The 20,205-nt window shown below is 37.5% G+C and overlaps 1 protein-coding gene across 2 annotated transcripts in view; it reads left to right on the top strand.

The window, feature by feature from the left end:
• The window catches only part of c2cd2l (c2cd2 like), a 43,078-nt gene continuing 22,873 nt past the window's right edge, over positions 1 to 20,205 (top strand). For both annotated transcript variants that reach the window (XM_052114306.1, XM_052114296.1), the window contains exons 1-2: positions 1 to 320; positions 1,636 to 2,071. In XM_052114306.1, the coding sequence (XP_051970266.1) occupies positions 1,709 to 2,071 (363 nt within the window). In that variant the 5' untranslated portion in view covers positions 1 to 320; positions 1,636 to 1,708. The remainder of the gene's footprint in view (positions 321 to 1,635; positions 2,072 to 20,205) is intronic.

Here is a 20,205-nt window from a genome sequence, read left to right as displayed (position 1 = left end):
TTGCTATTTGACAGCTCGTCTGTTCTGTTCCTGCGCATTACCATTACGGACTGTCTGACACCGACGGAGGGAGGGAGACGCATTTTCTCTTGCGTTGACAGCACTGGATATTATAAATGTGTGATTTTTACTATGCTAAATGTTCACGAAAGGGGGCATGTACCAGTCAACTCCGGTCTGATCGATGAAGATGCTAGGAATAGCGACTGGATCTGAAGATTGGTATTGAGATTAGGAAGACATGATGTAGCCATGGAGCTGTGCATTTGTAGTTAGCTTTAACAGGGCTCACCGTAAAGACCGCGCTTCTCATCCTATCGGTAATAATTCTCCTCTATGGCTTTTTCTTACAAACACTGTATATGCTCGGCGTTATTGTGACACGGATGCGGTGACTCAACATCTTGGGAGCTGCCTACCTACCCAGGATTTTGGACATTATAGTGTTTTCTGAATCACTGTAATAACTGTTATGTGTGAGCTGACTCGTAATTCGCATATGAAGCCCAAACATGCTGTCTGGTTACTCGTTGTGTTTTGAGACACAGGCCGTTATTCTCAAATGGTGATCAGTGAGGGCGACGTAAACATGCATTATTTCGCAAGAACGTTATTATACGCAACACCATAATAAGTATATTTGCCTCTGTGAAAAATGAAGGACATTTAAATTCATAAGATGGGTCATAATAAACCCATTAACAAATTCGACGTTGCAATTCAGCACTGACCAAAAACACAGCGGTGCTGTGCTGTCAGTTTGTGACATAATTGGACCAGGTGTAGCTTACAGATTTCGCAAAGGACTAGTATTAGGGGCCGTGTCTTGCTCTTAAAAAAGAGAAGAAGAAAAGAAGCTAGATCTAACGCGATTGAACAGAACCGCCGATAATATTCCTGCGCCAAGACGCTGAAAAACAGCTGGACGCGCTTGCGCAAGTTTACATAGAAATGCAATTCACGGGCGGACGCACGCAAAAACGCGTCCGGCGTGAATGGCCTTAAAGCAAGCTGATCTGAGTTTTCTGGAAGGAGTTCAGGACTTCTCCGGTTTCAGGGCACGCATTGCATGTCACACTTTCACCGAAATGCTAGTCAGTTTGCTTAACTACTTAAACTTTTAAGCACACGTGGTAATACATACACGACACATGCACTTGTAAGTATCTTAGATAAGAACACTTATTGGAACCCTTACAAAAAGTTACTATGTGACCCTTATTTTCTGTTGCCACAGTAAACTTAACTTGAAATATAAACTATATGATCAAATAAATTACATTTCATATGAATTCATACTGGTTTTACAGTAGTAACAATAATGGTTATAATTGTACTATAGTATTGTGATGGTGGAACTATGGTTACCATGGTAAAGGAAAGTTTCTTTGATAACAAAACATTAGCCAATTATTTTAATATTCAGTACATGTAAATAGAGGAAGACACCTTACTTTCCCAATCTGTGAGGAAGCATGAAGTTCACCTCTATGTTCTTTTCTGTAATACAGTATGTTCTGTCAATGTTCGAATGAGATGTTGTTAACATGTCTTGTCATTGCTGCAAAGCAAAATTTCCTGCATCCAATCTTTTTCCAGTCTACTTACTCTGTGTGTCTCTCTCACCTTCCCCAGTGTTCCAACCTTCGTGAGGCAAGATTTTCAACCCTTCTTAAAAATGAGACTAAAGTGATCAGTGATTAGGAAGATGATGACTTTCCAGGACGTGAGCTGGCTGGTTCAGGTGGCACTCTTCTGCGCCTCTGTTCTGGTCGTACTAGCATGGCTCATTCAGTTCTCTCTGGCCTTGCTGTGCCCTAGGTGGTGCGCCAATGCCCAGGGCAAGAGGGAGGCCCCCTGGCAGCTGCCTCTGTGTCTCACTCACCAGACCCTTACAGGCGGCGTGTGGGGTTCCCTCCTGAGGCTGAGGCTGGGGCAAGATGGGGCAGGGAGTGACACAGAGGCAGGTGTCAAAGGTCTTTTGTCTTCACTCTTTGCGTTCAAGTCGTTCAGGGAGCACTGGCAGAGAGCCTGGGTGCGAGCACTCAACGAACAGGCCTGCAGGCAAGGGGTGAGTTTGATCTGAGTAGCAGAATTACTTTTATTATGAGATGTACAGTGTGGGAGGTTTTTGTGTATACATAAAGTTGAAGTCAGAAGTTTACATACACTTAGGTTGAAGTCATTAAAACTATTTTTTTAACCACTCCACAGATTTCATATTAGCAAACTATAGTTTGGCAAGTCATTTAGGACATCTACTTTGTGGATGACACAAGTACATTTTCCAACAATTGTTTCAGACTGATTGTTTCACTTTTAATTGACTATATCACGATTCCAGTGGGTCACACGTTTACATGCACTAAGTTAACTGTGCCTTTAAGCAGCTTGGAAAATTCCAGAAAATGATGTCAAGCCTTTAGGCAATTAGTCAATTAGCTTCTGAAAGGCTAATTGGAGTCCATTGGAGGTGTACCTGTGGATATTATTATTTTAAGGCCTATCTTCAAACTTAGTGCCTCTTTGCTTGACATCATGAGAAAATCAAAAGAAATCAGCCAAGACCTAAAAACAAAAATAAAAAAAAATATTTGTGGACCTCCACAAGTCTGGTTCATCCATGGGAGCAATTTCCAAATGCCTTAAGGTACCACGTTCATCTGTACAAACAATAGTATGCAAGAATAAATACAATGGGACCACGCCATCATACCGCCCAGGAAGGAGACACATTCTGTCTCCTAGAGATGAACGTAGTTTGGTTCGAAAAGTGCAACTCAATCCTTGAACAACAGCAAAGGACCTTGTGAAGATGCTGGAGGAAACAGGTAGACAAATATCTATATCCACAGTAAAACCAGTCCTATATTGAGATAACCTGAAAGGCTGCTCAGCAAGGAAGTAGCCAATGCTCCAAAACAACATAAAAAGCCAGACTACAGTTTGCAAGTGCACATGGGGACAAAGATCTTACTTTTTGGAGAAATTTCCTCTGGTCTGATGAAACAAAAATTTTACTTTTTAGCCATAATGTCCATTGTTATGTTTGGAGGAAAAAGGGTGAGGCTTGCAAACCGAAGAACACCATCACAACCCTGAAGCATGGGGGTGGCAGCATAATGTTGTGGGGGTGCTTTGCTGCAGGAGGGACTGGTGTACTTCACAAAATTGATGACATCATGAGGAAGGAAAATTATGTGGATTTATTGAAGCAACATCTCAAGACATCAGCCATGCTTGCTTGCAAATGGGTCTTCCAAATGGACAATGACCCCAAGCATACCTCCAAAGTTGTGGCAAAATTGCTTAAGGACTACGAAGTTAAGATATTGGAGTGGAATGGCCCTGACCTCAATCTGATAGAAAATTTGTGGGCTGAACTGAAAAAGCGTGTGCAAGCAAGGAGGCCTACAAACCTGACACAGTTACACCATTTCTGTCTGGAGGAATAGGCCAAAATTCCAGCAACTTATTGTGAGAAGCTTGTGGAATGCTACCCAAAATGTTTGACCCAAGTTAAACAATTTGAAGGCAATTGCAAATTACAAATACTAACAAAGTGTATGTAACTTCTGACCCACTGGAAATGTTATGAAAGAAATAAAAGCAGAAATAAATAATTCTCTCTACTATTATTCTGACATTTCACATTCTTAAAATAAAGTAGTTATCCTACTTAAGGAATGTTTTCTACAATAAAATGTCAGGAATTGTGAAAAACTGAGTTGTATTTGCCAAAGGTGTAAGCAGTACTTCTGTATATGGAGGCCCAAACCTGCAAAAATAATAAAGAAATAAATGTAATAATAAAAAATGAATAAAGGAATAAATGTCTTGATAAAACAAATATAATTAGTTTTTAATTAAATGTATTCCTAAATGTATTATTGTATGACTTTATTCCTTTATTATTTTCTATATTTATTTGTAACTTTTTTTGTTTATTTATTCATTTATTTTGCATTGTTTATTTTTTTTATTTTTTTTTATATCTATTTATTCCCACATATATTTATTTCCATATTTATAGATTCCCATATATATTTATTTATTTATACATTTATTTATTTTTACTTTTCTGTGTGCAACATGGAAATGAGGGAGGCGGTCCTTGCGTAGCTCCAGTGCATCATTGGTTAAGAGCTCAATAGTTCTTATCGGAAGCAAATAAGATGGACGTCCCACCTTAGCACGCTCTGACTCGCACAGATTTAGAATATGCAGGAAAACGTTTAGCAGAGAGTCTAACAATCTAGGATGTGCTTCGACATTCATACCAGCATAGAGCTCTCCTAAACCATCAATAAGCACCTCTACTCTAAATGAAACATAGTCATTTGATGTGTGGTTATCGACTTCATTCGCTAAGTTGCGCAACTCTATAGATGTGAAGCGTCAGCTATAGATTTTGTTTTATTGCAGAACTTATATATACATACATACATACATAAACGATCAGGGAAATGAAGTATGGTTGTATCATTTACAATGAACAATCATAACAACAGAAACCAATATTATGGATTTGCGGACATCAAAATATGAAGTTATATAAACAGAAAAAAAAGAAAAGGACAAGGTTAAATCATTTATGAAACTTGCTCATTTCGTGGTTTGTTGAAGAAACAGCTCCCCATTTATTTTGTGATTGTAGTATAACCAATAAATCTTGGCTTGACTTAAGCTCTTACGTTTTTAGCCCCACAAATAGCTATAGTTTACACAATATGGCTATGACCTAACGTCACATCAAAACAAGTCAAGAGTAATCGAGCACACGCTTCAATGTACAATAAACCAATGGTAAGCAGGACCAGCCCACATAATTATCATACAAGAGACAGAAATGTAAGAATAAATATAAAAATAAATACATGTGGGAATATTTAAATATGGAAATAAATACAGGTGGGAATAAATAAATATAAAAATAAATGAATGCATAAATAAATAATAATACAAAAATGAAAGAATAAAAAAAGTTTTAAAGAATACAAATAAAAAGAGAAAATAATAAAGGAAAAAAGGTCTACAAAAATAAATTCATTTTCATTAAAAACAAAATATATTTGTTTTATCGAGACATTTATTACTTTATTTATTTTCTTATTATTACATTTATTTATTATTTTTGCAGGTTTTGTCCTCCATATCTGTAGGCATGTGTTTTCATTGCTCTATGCAGGTTTATACATGTGTAAGTGTATTTATAGGCTGTGTGAGTGCGTGTAGGCATAATGTCATGGCCTGGCTACTTGTTAGTGAAGGTGTGTGTGTGTGTGTGTGTGTGTGTGTGTGTGTGTGTGTGTGTGTGTGTGTGTGTGTGTGTGTGTGTGTGTGTGTGTGAAAGAGTCAGGGGAAGCAGGAGTGAGAGACAGGTTCTTGTAAAACAACCACCCACCTACACACTCACACACAAATACACACACACAAATACACACTCCTCCATCTCATCCTCCCTCAATTCTGGTCTGTAGTTACACATGGCATGCCTCCATCTTCCTTCTCCTGAATGGCATTATTTCATGTAGCCAAATTTGCACTTTAATTTCTTGGCTAATCAGTTTATTTGAGCATTTGTGAATGAGGATTTGCTAATGAGTGTTTTAAAAGCCACGCAGAATATGTTATGTGTATATTCCTAGGTTCATAATATTTTGTTGTTTTATATTTAAGAGTCATATGCTCTGCTGGACACACATTTCATAATTGTAATTGTTAGTTATTTCTCATAATTATTACACTGTTAAGACTTTTGATTATTATTGGTGCTCAATATCTCAATATTTGCTGCCCATTCCTCTGCATCTGAACACTTATCTTTTCCCTGTCCTAACCACTAAACTAGTGATTCTCAACCGGTTTTGCTTCAGGACCACAGATTTTTTACCGGTGTCCCAACACAGTACTAATTCTTTATTGTACAAAAGTAGAGAAAACATCCTTTTTATATGTACATTATTTTATATATTTATTAATATTAACATGAATTATGAAGTTTAAATAGTATAAATTTCTGTAGGCAATAATGAAAAATAAAAAAACTTGGTTGGCTCCTTGTTGCAAGTGAACCCATGTTTAATGAAGTCTGGGTCATATTTTATTTTACATTTTGTTCATGATTTTCGAGGATAAGGACCTGTCAATGTTGGCATCTACTTAATTTGGTTACTTAAAGTGACAGATTAATAATCAAAGTAATTGATTTGAAGCACAGCCTTTGATGTATTTTCTCATCCCTTTAAAAATTTGATAAGCCTATATATTTTACTATGCTAATAATGCACGGCTAATTTAAATTTATTAGCATTGTTTTTTGTTGTTGTTGTTTTTTTTTTTTACCTGCTGTCTACAACCCTATCAAAACAGATCTGTGACCTTAACCCTCCAGTTGAGAACCACTCCAATAATCAATCGCACATCTGGTTTTTAAAGGTCTCTTCAATAATTCAGTTTCCTCTTTTAGGCTTTGTCATGTTAAGAGTATGTTTGAGAGCTGGTGTGTTGTTTAAAGCTCACCAACCTATATTTATCTCTAACTATTTGAGTGGATATCAAAGCCATAGTCTTCCCTGTGGGTGCATATTGAAAGATTGAGCAATGTGCACCTGTCCCCTTACCGGTCGCCTTCCTCTGTGAGGTCAGGCTGAAGCACAGCTGCCAAATTCTGCAAAAATGTCCAGAGCAGCCTTCACATGATGGTGCCTTTTGAAGATCAGTTCATCAGTAGACCCGTCAGCTTTGTAGGAGATGGCTATCTGCATTTCTAGATGGATGAGATGAACAGAATGTAGACATGGTTTTATTTGGCATATCCTACTGGTATTACAGCATATGTGAGCCCGTTCCATGCATAGCTGAATGGATTTTGACTGCGATTGTAAACTTTGCTCTAGCACCTGAGCTATAAATTCAAAAAATTATTAAATATCTCATTCCATCTCATTTCCTTCCCAAGGTCTCCAGCCAATAGTTGTGCCAGCAGCCTAGTTATTTTCTTAGGTTTGTCAAAGTGGGGAATGCTCCAGAACACAGTTATGCAATGGTCCTTTTTGTAAAAGTGTCCTTCAGGTTAAATGTCTTCATGGCTGTGTGTTTTTCTGTGAAAGGATAAGATATAGAGGCTAATAAAAAGCCATTGACTGGTTTGATGTTTAATGTTAGTGCTGGTTTTTGGCCTAGTGCCAAAACCGCTGCTCCAATTGTAATGCTGTCAGCTTGTGTGAAGCAACATAGTGCAAATAGTCTGCAGATTCTGTATGTTGAATATCAGGAAGTCCTAAAGTCAGAAAATTTCTAATGAAAAGTCCATTGCTTTAAAAATCCCTAAGTGGGCATTGACGTAATCTGAAAATCACTTCAAGGGATTCAAATTGCAGTCAAAATGACGAGGGACAAGTCCCTAAAATTTGAAGTGTTTTTTATAAAAAAAATTTAATTAAAAACCCCAAAATCAAAGTTCAACCAACTACAACATATAGCCTTGATACTAAGCCATATCCCCATTATTGGAACAGAAAGATTTGCCAGTGTTTTTGTCACAGTGCATATCATGGAGTGGTGGTGGCGTAGTGGTCTAAGCACATAACTGGTAATCTGGTAATCAGAAGGATGCTGGTTCGAGCCCCACAGCCACCATCATTGTGTCCTTGAGCAAGGCACTTAACTCCAGGTTGCTCCGGGGGGATTGTCCCTGTAATAAGTGCACTGTAAGTCGCTTTGGATAAAAGCGTCTGCCAAATGCATAAATGTAAATGTAAATGCATATCACAGTTTATGTTTCAATAATGCAATGCTGTGGAGGCTTAGTTTCAAAATTTAGTTTGACTTTTTCATTTAAAGCTATTTTTTGTGTTCAATACAAGTTAAGCTCAATTAACAGCATTTGTGGTGTAATTTTGATAATCACAAAAATACTTTCGACTCATCCCTCCTTTTCTTAAAAAAAATTAATAAATCAAAAGCGAAAATCGAGGTTCCAGTGAGACACTTAAAATGAAAGTGAATGAGACACATTTTTTGAGGTGGGAAGCTTATACTTTTATAAAAGCATTGAAATAAATTCTTCTGTTAAAACTTATGTGTTATTTGAGCTGTACAATTGTTTAAATCATAATTTATTTTACTGTCTTTTTAGTCATCATGTCATTTAAGTTGTAAAATTGGCTATAACGTTACACTTAAAAGGTTTAAAAGTGATTTTATCACAGTAAAATCATGTTAACACACATATTTTATACATCTTCTTACTATACTATTAAACAAGGGCATAGCCAGGAAGTTACTTTTGGGTGGGCCTCAATAAAAATGGGTGGGCCAAGTTTTCACCCAGTTTTATTAGATTTTTTAACAATGAAGCGGCACATTCAAGATGTTCTTTCACACTTTCAGAAATCAGAATTAATGCATGTTTAAACTAATTTATAAATACATATTTGAAGCCAAAGAATAATCTCTATTTTTCTGTGTAGGCCTGGGTCTAATTTGGGTTGGCACAGACTCACCCTAACCCACCCTTGTCTATGCCACTGCTTTTGAAACAGTGAATATTTTAACATCTGTGGATTGGCCCCATTCACTTCCATTGTAAGTGCCTTACCCAGATTTATTGGAGGAAAAAGAGGGACAAGTTGAAATAAATGTTTGTAGTAATCAACATACCACAAATGCTTTCAATTCAGCTTAAACTGTATTAGAAAACTCCTTTAAGCTTAATTGTTCTGCTCCATTTTAGTTTTTTACCTTGATGTAAGAAACCATCTTTTTCTGTTAATCTCAAAGATTTATAAAGTTTTATAGTCAGTGATATTGAATTAGGAGCTAGCAGAGAGAAGACGATTAACTAGCTCCAATAAAAAGTGGCCAGGGAATGGAAAAGCTCAGAAATGTGAAACCCTGTGGATGATCAGACCTTGAGAATTAAGAGAAAAGGGATTTAAATGTCAGTGTTCAAGTAGACTTATCAATGTGCAATAACTGGAACTCCTGCATGAATTATAAATCCCTTCATATCACATTGACATGTTGGTCACATGACTCTTCCTTAGAGGTGACCTCCATGTGCTGGTTGTGTATTCCTGTGTTAGACTGGGCTTTGGGGAGAAGTTCCCATTATGGAAGCTTTGATATAGAATCAGTCTCCAAGCAGACTAGTTATTTGCTTTTTTTTTCAAGCATAGATCATTTTACTCTTGTTTATCTCAAGTTATTCCTACCTGAAAAACCTGCCAGAGGGGTTGCTCCAGTGTGTGAGAATGTTTTGTGTTTGTGTGAGCTCAGATCGAGAGCAAAAGAGATCGAGCAGCTTTTGCTCGGCCCCTCTGAAACACAGAAGCTGCCTGTTGCCATGACAACATGAAAACAAACACCATGGTTCCAGCCCAAGCCATGGCGACCACCTCTTAGGTTAGACAGTGAGAGAGAGTCTTGAACCTTCCCAGCCTTTTTGTTTACTTATCTAAGAGTTCCACTCCAGGTACAATTGGTACTATTCCAGGTGTTTTAACAAAAATAATTTATGATTTCTTGATTTCCAACATGAGGTTTAAATTGACCCTATTTAATTTCTTAATACATTTTCCTGGTGTAAGGCAGAAACATATACTCACAAGTGCATTAACACAGGTGCTTCAAGCTTGATTCCATACGTAATTGTGTTCCAAAATGTGTCAAACCACAATTCATAATACAACGCAAGTAGGTGTTGCATTCTCAACTTTGCCACAAGGAGCACTATATTGGACATTAATGTGAACTGTCCTCTCCTATGGTGAGTTTTCTTTTTCAAGTCAATTATTGTCATGGTAAGGCCAACAGTTTGAAGAGAATATTGATGAGCTAGTAATGTAGTCAAAATATTTATAGCAACTTACCCGAATAATATCATATTCAATTGAATAGCAAAGACATTTGAAGGTATCTTTATTGCCCCCTTGAGCACTGATGGTTGTTAACACCTCAGTAATGCATTAGCCAAGCGCTTGCGTCTGTGCATGCATGCTTGCGTAAAGTTTGCTCCTGTCCGTATTGTGCACAATACAACAGTCCACATTTGTATGAAGAAAAATTTTGTCTTTTTAATCTTTTAGCAAAATGTTTTAACTTAATAATTTCTCATAATTTACTCACCCTCATGCCATCCCAGATGTGTATGACTCTCTTTCTTCTGCAAAACACAAATATTTTTTGAAAAATATTTCAGCTCTGTAGATCCATACAATGCAAGTGAATGGTGACCAGAACTTTTAATCTCCAAAAAGCACATAAAGGCATCAATAAAGTAATCCATAAGACTCCAGTGGTTTAATCTATGTCTTCAGAAATGATATGATAGGTGTGGGTGAGAAACAAATCAATATTAAAGTCCTTTTACTATAAATTGCACAAAGAATGTGAATCACCAAAAACAAAGGAAAAGAATGTGAAAGTGAAAATGCCGTTTTATAGTAAAAACTGGGACTTCAAAATGTATGTGTTTCTTACTCACACTTATCGTTGCTTCTAAAGACATGAATTTAGTCACTGGAGTCACCATTCACTTTCATTGTATGGACCCACAGAGAGACAGATCAATATTTAAGTCATTTTTAATATTTATCTTCACTTTCACCAGCCCTTCTATGGAGAGGACAGAGCTCCATCTGTTTTTTTACCGATTTGCATCCTTTGTTCATATCGACACCTACTACACAGTGAAGAATAAAGCAATGGAAAAAGTAAACATAAATCATATTTGCACAACAGACCAGTAAGTGGATTAAACTGCTGGAGTAATATGGATTACTTTTAGGCTGCATTTATATGTTTTTTGGAGATTCATAGTTATGGTCAATATTTACTTGCATTGTATGGACCTACAGAGCTGAAATATTCTTCATAAATCTTCATTTGTGTTCTGCTGAAGACTAAAGTCATACACATCTTGGATGGCATGAAGGTGAGTAAATTATGAAAGAATTTTCATTATTGGGTGAACTATCCCTATCTAACACTAAAAACAACTTTCTTTTTCGGATGATGCCATTAATCCTTCTTACTTTTCAGCCCTTTTCCTCCAACCTCCTGGCTCCATTCTCATGTGGAACACTTACAAGTTGCAATGGAGAAAACCATCCAAAGTCCCACCCTACATTTTATTTTCTTTGGAGATTATCCTGTTTCACTCAAAAATGCATCATATTACAGGAAGAAAATGGGTGTGAAAATAATTTCATGTTGACTGTAATTTTGAAACTTGTTTTCTGTGTATAGACAAAGGAGACAGAGATAGAGATAGAGAGAGAGCAAGAAGAAGCCAAACAAGTCTTGTGTGTCCACCCACATATAGCGACAGTAAGAAATGAAAGGAAGAGGTCAGATTAAGGGCGATGTTCATATGTATGTACATTTAGCCAGTGACTCACGAGTTGTCTAGGGCATTGAGAGAGAAATGCATGGATAACACTGCACCAGCACTCCCAGAGTTTCTCTAATCATTCCATATAGAACTTGTCAACTTAAAAAAAAAAAAAATGAATTAGTAAAAAGGTCTCCAGATAACTTTAAGATTAACTAGCAATTGACCATTTATTAATATCTTCTGCACAATTCCATACACGGTGGGATTATAATAAGATTACCGGTTCACTGATGGAGGGAGGGATAAAAAGAAGAGAAGTTGAATGAATGATGAAATGAAAAAATGCAATGTTCATCTTTAACACTTTGCTGTTAATCTACACTCACCTAAAGGATTATTAGGAACACCTGTTCAATTTCTCATTAATGCAATTATCTAATCAACCAATCACATGGCATTGCTTCAATGCATTTAGGGGTGTGGTCCTGGTCAAGACAATCTCCTGAACTCCAAACTGAATGTCAGAATGGGAAAGAAAGGTGATTTAAGCAATTTTGAGTGTGGCATGGTTGTTGGTGCCAGACGGGCCGGTCTGAGTATTTCACAATCTGCTCAGTTACTGGGATTTTCACGCACAACCATTTCTAGGGTTTACAAAGAATGGTGTGAAAAGGGAAAAACATCCAGTATGCGGCAGTCCTGTGGGCAAAAATGCCTTGTTGATGCTAGAGGTCAGAGGAGAATGGGCCGACTGATTCAAGCTGATAGAAGAGCAACTTTGCCTGGAATAACCACTCGTTACAACCGAGGTATGCAGCAAAGTATTTGTGAAGCCACAACATGCACAACCTTGAGGCGGATGGGCTACAACAGCAGAAGACCCCACCGGGTACCACTCATCTCCACTACAAATAGGAAAAAGAGGCTACAATTTGCAAGAGCTCACCAAAATTGGACAGTTGAAGACTGGAAAAATGTTGCCTGGTCTGATGAGTCTCGATTTCTGTTGAGACATTCAGATGGTAGAGTCAGAATTTGGCGTAAACAGAATGAGAACATGGATCCATCATGCCTTGTTACCACAGTGCAGGCTGGTGGTGGTGGTGTAATGCTGTGGGGGATGTTTTCTTGGCACACTTTAGGCCCCTTAGTGCCAATTGGGCATCGTTTAAATGCCACGGCCTACCTGAGCATTGTTTCTGACCATGTCCATCCCTTTATGGCCACCATGTACCCATCCTCTGATGGCTACTTCCAGCAGGATAATGCACCATGTCACAAAGCTCGAATCATTTCAAATTGGTTTCTTGAACATGACAATGAGTTCACTGTACTAAAATGGCCCCCACAGTCACCAGATCTCAACCCAATAGAGCATCTTTGGGATGTGGTGGAACGGGAGCTTCGTGCCCTGGATGTGCATCCCACAAATCTCCATCAACTGCAAGATGCTATCCTATCAATATGGGCCAACATTTCTAAAGAATGCTTTCAGCACCTTGTTGAATCAATGCCACGTAGAATTAAGGCAGTTCTGAAGGCGAAAGGGGGTCAAACACAGTATTAGTATGGTGTTCCTGATAATCCTTTAGGTGAGTGTATGTTGGACTTGTATAAAGGAACATGCTCAATGGGTGTCTGTTCCTATATAAACTTAATTAGAAGGTGGAGGCCGAGCTACATGTTTGTGCAAAAACAAGTAAACAAATGAATGGATTCTACTCTTTTTGTACCTTCAGAGAAACAAGGATATCATTATGATGCTGCTTACTCAGCTGGAGTGGGAATAAATAGTTTTGGGCCATTTTCTGTAGCTGTGGTCCTCATAATTGCTTTGAAAGGGTTAGTATTGGACTTCATGTCCCCCCCCCCCCCGGACTCTAAACACAAACATATACTCGGAAACACTTACACCAGTAATCCTGGGATTTGACCTGGGGGGGATATGCACAGCTGGCTATATGTGATGATGACAATAGAAGGACATCCTCTGAGAATGCTAACACAATCACTCTGCTAATAAACAGTTTAAATGAATATAAAAATGCACAGTTCTTTGATATAAACCATAACTTAAGCTTATCAGTTTATCCCTCTGACAGAATTTGTAGATATACACGCAGTCTCATGCGCACAGTAAGGTAACGACATATTCAGCATGAGATTGTTTATTTAAGGGAATGTGCAGTCACTATTGACTGTCAAACCTAACTGATAGGCTACCTCAGAGCATTTCTTCAGTCATGTATCTTCAGTCACACACTCATTTTTATGAAATTGCATATGTTTGATCATTTGTTCTCTGTGACATTTTAATTAAAATCAATTAAAGTTTAAAAAAAAATATTTTCAATATGCAAATAACAAGACCAGAATTACTTGGACCTGCTGCAATACAGGAACTAAATACTTTTACAGATGGAACATTTCAGTTTTTTGTTTACACAATGGTATTACACAATTTTTTAACTAATAAAAAAGAAATTAACAAAACTATACAAGTTTTTGAGTTCAAGTAGGGATAGGCATTTTGAGTCATTTTTGTAGTCAAGTACTCTTATACATAAAAAACTATTTCAAATCTCCCCAATTTGTTATGCCCAATTCCCAATACGCTCTAAGTACTCGTGGTGGCGTATTGATTTGCCTCAATCTGAGTGCCGTTGCCTCTGCGTCTGAGACCATCAATCTACGCATCTTATCACGTGGCTTGTTGATTGCATTACCATGGAAACATAGCTCGTGTGCAGGCTTCACCCTATTCTCCACGGCATCCACACACAACTCACCACGCACCCCACAGAGAGCGAACCATATTATAGCGACCATGAGGAGTTTACCCCATGTGACTCAAACCTCCCTAGCAACCATGCCAATTTGGTTGCTTATGAGACCTGGCTGGAGTCACTCAGCTCAACATTGAATTCGAACTCACAACTCCAGGGGTGGTAATCAGCGTCAATACTCGTAGAGCTACCCAGGCCCACAAACCTTTTTTTTTTTTTATGAAAAAATGAGCACTATGACACCTATATTAAAAAATTACAACAAAAATTACACAAAAAAAAAAAATTGCACTCGAAAGTAGAAACATAAATTCCCTGTTTTCTAAAGTGATAAAATCACTGTAAACAATTTCAGTGTTCTTTTAGAGTTAACAACATCATGCAGTCACAACACCAACCAATGCAATAAGTTGTAACAGCAAGAGTTAGGTGAGAGAAGCAGTTTCATTGTTGCCCACAGCAGGCAAAGGCAAAAAGGAAAATCAAATTGCCATATTCAACATAGTGTTTTTAGTAGTCTAAAATTTAATGTGGAACAAGTACTCGATTAATCGATTACTCGTACACATCCCTAATGTTGTTTAAATAAGACACATTAAAGGCCAGGAGTCAATAGCTGCTTTTTCACCATCAGGCCGATTGGTTCTGACCATGGTACAGAGCGGTTACAGTAGCATTTTCAATTGAGCACGGTTTGGCACGGTACAATTATAAACCGTTTGCAGCCCGGAATTCTCGGCATGGTTAGCTTACTGTACTCAGTAATTATCAACCTTGGTGGTAGAATTTGGTTTAGTGTATCTTCATGATTTTATTATTATGGTTTAACTAGTATTGTAGACTACATTTATTTCGGAATAATTTTGGAATATATTTATTCAGAAATAAATAGCGTGCCGCATTGTGTAAATTGTCAGCTTTACGCTTAGTTAACATGCTATTTCTAGCCATTTTACATGCATGTTACCAGGCACAAGCATATTTATTTATCAAGAAAATTCACGTTGGATCATAATATATTTTTTCTAGTAAGACCTTTGATATTAGGGCAACAATCATACTTTTTCCTCCCCTTTTTCCCCCTATTTGAAATGCCCAATTCCCAATGCACTCTAAGTCTGTTGGCATAGTGACTCACCTTAATCCGGGTGGCGGAGGACGAATCTCAGTTGCCTCCGCGTCTGAGACGTCAATCTTCGCATCTTATCACGTGGCTTGTTGAGCGCATTGCCACAGAGACATAGCACATGTTGAGGCTACGCACTATTCTCCGCAGCATCCACACACAACTCACCACATGCCCCACAGAGAGCGAGGAGGTTACCACACATAACATATGTGACTACCCACCCTAGCAACCTTATATTACACACTACATTTCCACATCACATTGCAATTGTCCAGTTCATTGGGCCGCATTCATGAAACACGAGCAGACCTAATTTTTGTGTAAATAGTTCGTAAATCTGGTCTGATGTAAATTTACAGATTCATGAACATTTTCGTATTTCAAAACGTTAGTTGGTACGAACAAAATTTACACCTGTTCCCGACCATGTAAATCATCCATAAGACATCCGAATGTGTTGAGTTCTTTCAGCCAAACTATATTTGATATAAGTAATTAAAAAAAGAACTAATAATTAAATGAGTGAAATCAACCTTAAAAATAACATATTAATAATAAAAATTATAATAAAAAAATATTTTTCTTTTTAAACCAGAGCCTGTAATTATTTAGAAATGTTTCTTAGCTGCTTGAATTTATCCAAACTCTGCTTATCGTTTTTCCAGCAGAAGTTCTTGTCATGGGGTGAAAAGTTCATGGAAAGATGCAGTTTTACTTTTGAGTTTCTCAAAATAAAAAAACATTAAGCCCTCTAACGTGACTGGTAGGACTTTTTTTATTTGATAATTTATATTTTCATATAATTTATAAATTATACATTTATAATTGAAGTTTCATAATTTAGAATGACATCGGTAAATTGCATTCAGTTTGCAAAGTATGGTCAATTTTAATGCTGTTAAACCCATAAATAAACACATCCCGGGCAGGTGCGTACAGCAGGGTTTCTGTGGGTCTTAAAAAGTCTTAATTCACCCTTCCACGAGATAAGGCCTTAAAAAGGTCTTAAATCGAAGCAACAAAAAAGTCTTAAATTCATTAGTTCATGGCATTAAATGTTGTAAGAGGGATTGTTTTCTCGTTGCGGGATTGTTTTCTCATTGTGTTTAAGTTGGGTGACCAGACGTCCCATTTGAAGAGGTGTGTTTTGACAATTCTCTAAACATTGTAATCATGTCCTGGTTTCAGCTGGTTGGCTCACTTATTTTTTTCTACTTACATTTCATGTATTAATTTACCTTCTCGCTGTCGTCTTTGGTATTGTTTGCAGAGAAGAGAAGCAATTTCGAAGCATTGCACATTGATTTGATGATACTTTCATGCTAGTCTTTCTGCAAATCTGCTGAAATGTATCTGGAAAACATGGCAATGACGTCATACGCTTGCCACACACTCTTTGTCATCCTGACATTCAGCACAAGTAGAAATGCACCAATAAAAAATGTGTTTTCAACGAGCTGAAAGAAGCCGATCTATTTCTTCGTATTTAGACATCTACACTGCACTTTTTACGTAGTACAAGCACTTATATGTTCAGATGTGGGGGTTGTATTTTTAATTTTTGGATACAGTGTTGTGAATTTTTGTGAAGTCATTTCATAATTACACATGCAATATGACATCATATGGATAGGACAGGCTACATGGAATTTATACATAAAAAAAAAAAAAAAGCTAAAATGTGGTTAAATCGTGAAAAAACGAAATCTAAAATAAAATATAAATTTTCACAAATTATATAGCCTTAACAGTTAAGTGCAGAAGCCTTTTGTTTTTAAAAGTTTCCACACCCCTTTCAGAATGTACACAAATATCCTATAAGATATTATATTTTTGATGTAGTACTGTCCAAAAGCTGCATAACACAAAATGTACTGTTATTTACAGAAATCATACTATTCAAAAGTTTGGACCCTTTTGTTCTTCTTATGTTGCCTTCTTGAGCATCAATAATTGTTTGCCACCTTTTGTAATAGTTTTGTATTAGTCCCTCAGTTGTCAAAATCTGAACCTCATTTATAGCCACTGTTGGGAAGAACTCAAATGTGCAGAAAATGCTGAGAAACCAAATAATTTTATTGTAGTTGGGTTTTTTCTTAAGCAAATCTTTACTGCTCAGGACAAAGCAGGGATTCATAACAATTATTACACAAACCAAGGGAATGTAAACTTCTTAACAGGATCATGTGTGCACATTCAGTTACTGTTTTGTCATGTGGAATATATATGGGATGTGTTGTGTCAAATAGCTTCGGGGCAGTACTTGATAACATTTTTGCAATTTTTATGATCCCTCAAATAAAAAAATAGTGCGTGACTCTATATACATTTTTGCAAAACTTGTTATACGTGTCTCCATGTTCAATTCTCTGCAGTTTCCAGGTGAAATTAACCCTAGAGGTGCTATACAACAACTGTGTATTTTAATCACTGACTCAAATCATGACTTTAATGGCTGATTATGACTTTGTAAATACTTATATTTCTCTCTATTACTCCTGCTATTTTATGATATCGACAGACTTTTACTCGAACACATCTTTTGAAAAACGATACATTTTAATGCGTTTATTACAGACCTACCTACATATATACACTTATTCCAATAAGATAAGCTTGTGCAGTTGCTCACCTTATAGGGCATTGGACATAGAGTTGGAGGACCGCAGTTCAAGTCGACCCATGAACTCAAGTTGACACATGACAGGGCAGAGTCATAGAAGCGAAATTATGTGGTTGGTTCAGAAAATGTGATTTTTAATTTTGCTTCTGCATTTTAAAACACAGATGGTTAGGATTTGGGCAATGATAAGGTATGTATTTTTTAACATCTCATTTATATTTTAAAACACTAAAGGTTAGGTTTAGGTGTTGATTTGGTATGGATGTCTTTTTTAAACACCTCATTTATGTTTTAAAACACTATTTGTTAGGTTCAGGCAAAAGGTTTTCGTTAGGGAGTTATGATTTACAAACATCCATCTAAAATTCACCTTAAAACCTCATCTAAATACTCACTTTTGGTGCCCCCAGCTGGACATTTCCAAACAGCCAAACGTGTTATACAGCACATACACTCACCTAAAGGATTATTAGGAACACCATACTAATACTGTGTTTGACCCCCTTTCGCCTTCAGAACTGCCTTAATTCTACGTGGCATTGATTCAACAAGGTGCTGAAAGCATTCTTTAGAAATGTTGGCCCATATTGATAGGATAGCATCTTGCAGTTGATGGAGATTTGTGGGATGCACATCCAGGGCACGAAGCTCCAGTTCCACCACATCCCAAAGATGCTCTATTGGGTTGAGATCTGGTGACTGTGCGGGCCATTTTAGTACAGTGAACTCATTGTCATGTTCAAGAAACCAATTTGAAATGATTCGAGCTTTGTGACATGCTGCAATATCCTGCTGGAAGTAGCCATCAGAGGATGGGTACATGGTGGCCATAAAGGGATGGACATGGTCAGAAACAATGCTCAGGTAGGCCGTGGCATTTAAACGATGCCCAATTGGCACTAAGGGGCCTAAAGTGTGCCAAGAAAACATCCCCCACACCATTACACCACCACCACCAGCCTGCACAGTGGTAACAAGGCATGATGGATCCATGTTCTCATTCTGTTTACGCCAAATTCTGACTCTACCATCTGAATGTCTCAACAGAAATCGAGACTCATCAGACCAGGCAACATTTTTCCAGTCTTCAACTGTCCAATTTTGGTGAGCTCTTGCAAATTGTAGCCTCTTTTTCCTATTTGTAGTGGAGATGAGTGGTACCCGGTGGGGTCTTCTGCTGTTGTAGCCCATCCGCCTCAAGGTTGTGTGTGTTGTGGCTTCGCAAATGCTTTGCTGCATACCTCGGTTGTAACGAGTGGTTATTTCAGGCAAAGTTGCTCTTCTATCAGCTTGAATCAGTCGGCCCATTCTCCTCTGACCTCTAGCATCAACAAGGCATTTTCGGCCACAGGACTGCCGCGATACTGGATGTTTTTCCTTTTCACACCATTCTTTGTAAACCCTAGAAATGGTTGTGCGTGAAAATCCCAGTAACTGAGCAGATTGTGAAATACTCAGACCGGCCCGTCTGGCACCAACAACCATGCCACGCTCAAAATTGCTTAAATCACCTTTCTTTCCCATTCTGACATTCAGTTTGGAGTTCAGGAGATTGTCTTGACCAGAACCACACCCCTAAATGCATTGAAGCAACTGCCATGTGATTGGTTGATTAGATAATTGCATTAATGAGAAATTGAACAGGTGTTCCTAATAATCCTTTAGGTGAGTGTACATTTTTAATTGCAACAATGTTGTCATGTTTACGTAAATTTCATGACATCAGGCTGGAAATTTTCATGAATGTGGCCCATTGTGTGTATGTGTGTATACCCGAGTGCCAGAATGAGCCATGTAGTTCAAAAGAAAACATGTTGAACACGATCTTCAATTCATCATCACATGGTTACTAATAAAGGGTAATTGCCACTAGCCCTAGAGATATGGCCAAAGTAGAGCATCCCTGTGAATATAGGACTGTCCAACAATTTGACTCCTCTTCCTCATTTTCTTCAAAAGCAACTATTTGTTTTTATTTATTTGTTGTGCATTACCTTAATCATATTTTTGTATATTTGAACTAAAAACTGATAACTGTCTGATTAGTTTAATGGCTGAGACAGTTTTTAGATATCTCTTCCTCTCCAAGCTGGCCTGTCGGATACTGTCAATGTTCTGAGAGTTAGCCATTGCCAATATGGCACAGCCCTCCAGGTATGGTGTGTCTGTGTGGAATAGTAAAGTATGTGTGGCATCTGTGCATATCTTTGTTTTGGATTCAAATTAAGTGATTCAAATTAGTAACAATATGAACAGCAGTTTGTGCTTTATGCTCCATATAAAGCACGGTGCTCTCTTTGATTTAGCTGGTTTCTCTCTTTATTTT

Source organism: Xyrauchen texanus, chromosome 4 (genome assembly GCF_025860055.1).
Source record: "Xyrauchen texanus isolate HMW12.3.18 chromosome 4, RBS_HiC_50CHRs, whole genome shotgun sequence".
In the NCBI taxonomy this organism is placed as follows: Eukaryota; Metazoa; Chordata; class Actinopteri; order Cypriniformes; family Catostomidae; genus Xyrauchen; species Xyrauchen texanus.
The sequence above is the reverse complement of the archived record's forward strand: the minus strand, read 5'-3'. Positions and strand labels throughout refer to the sequence as shown.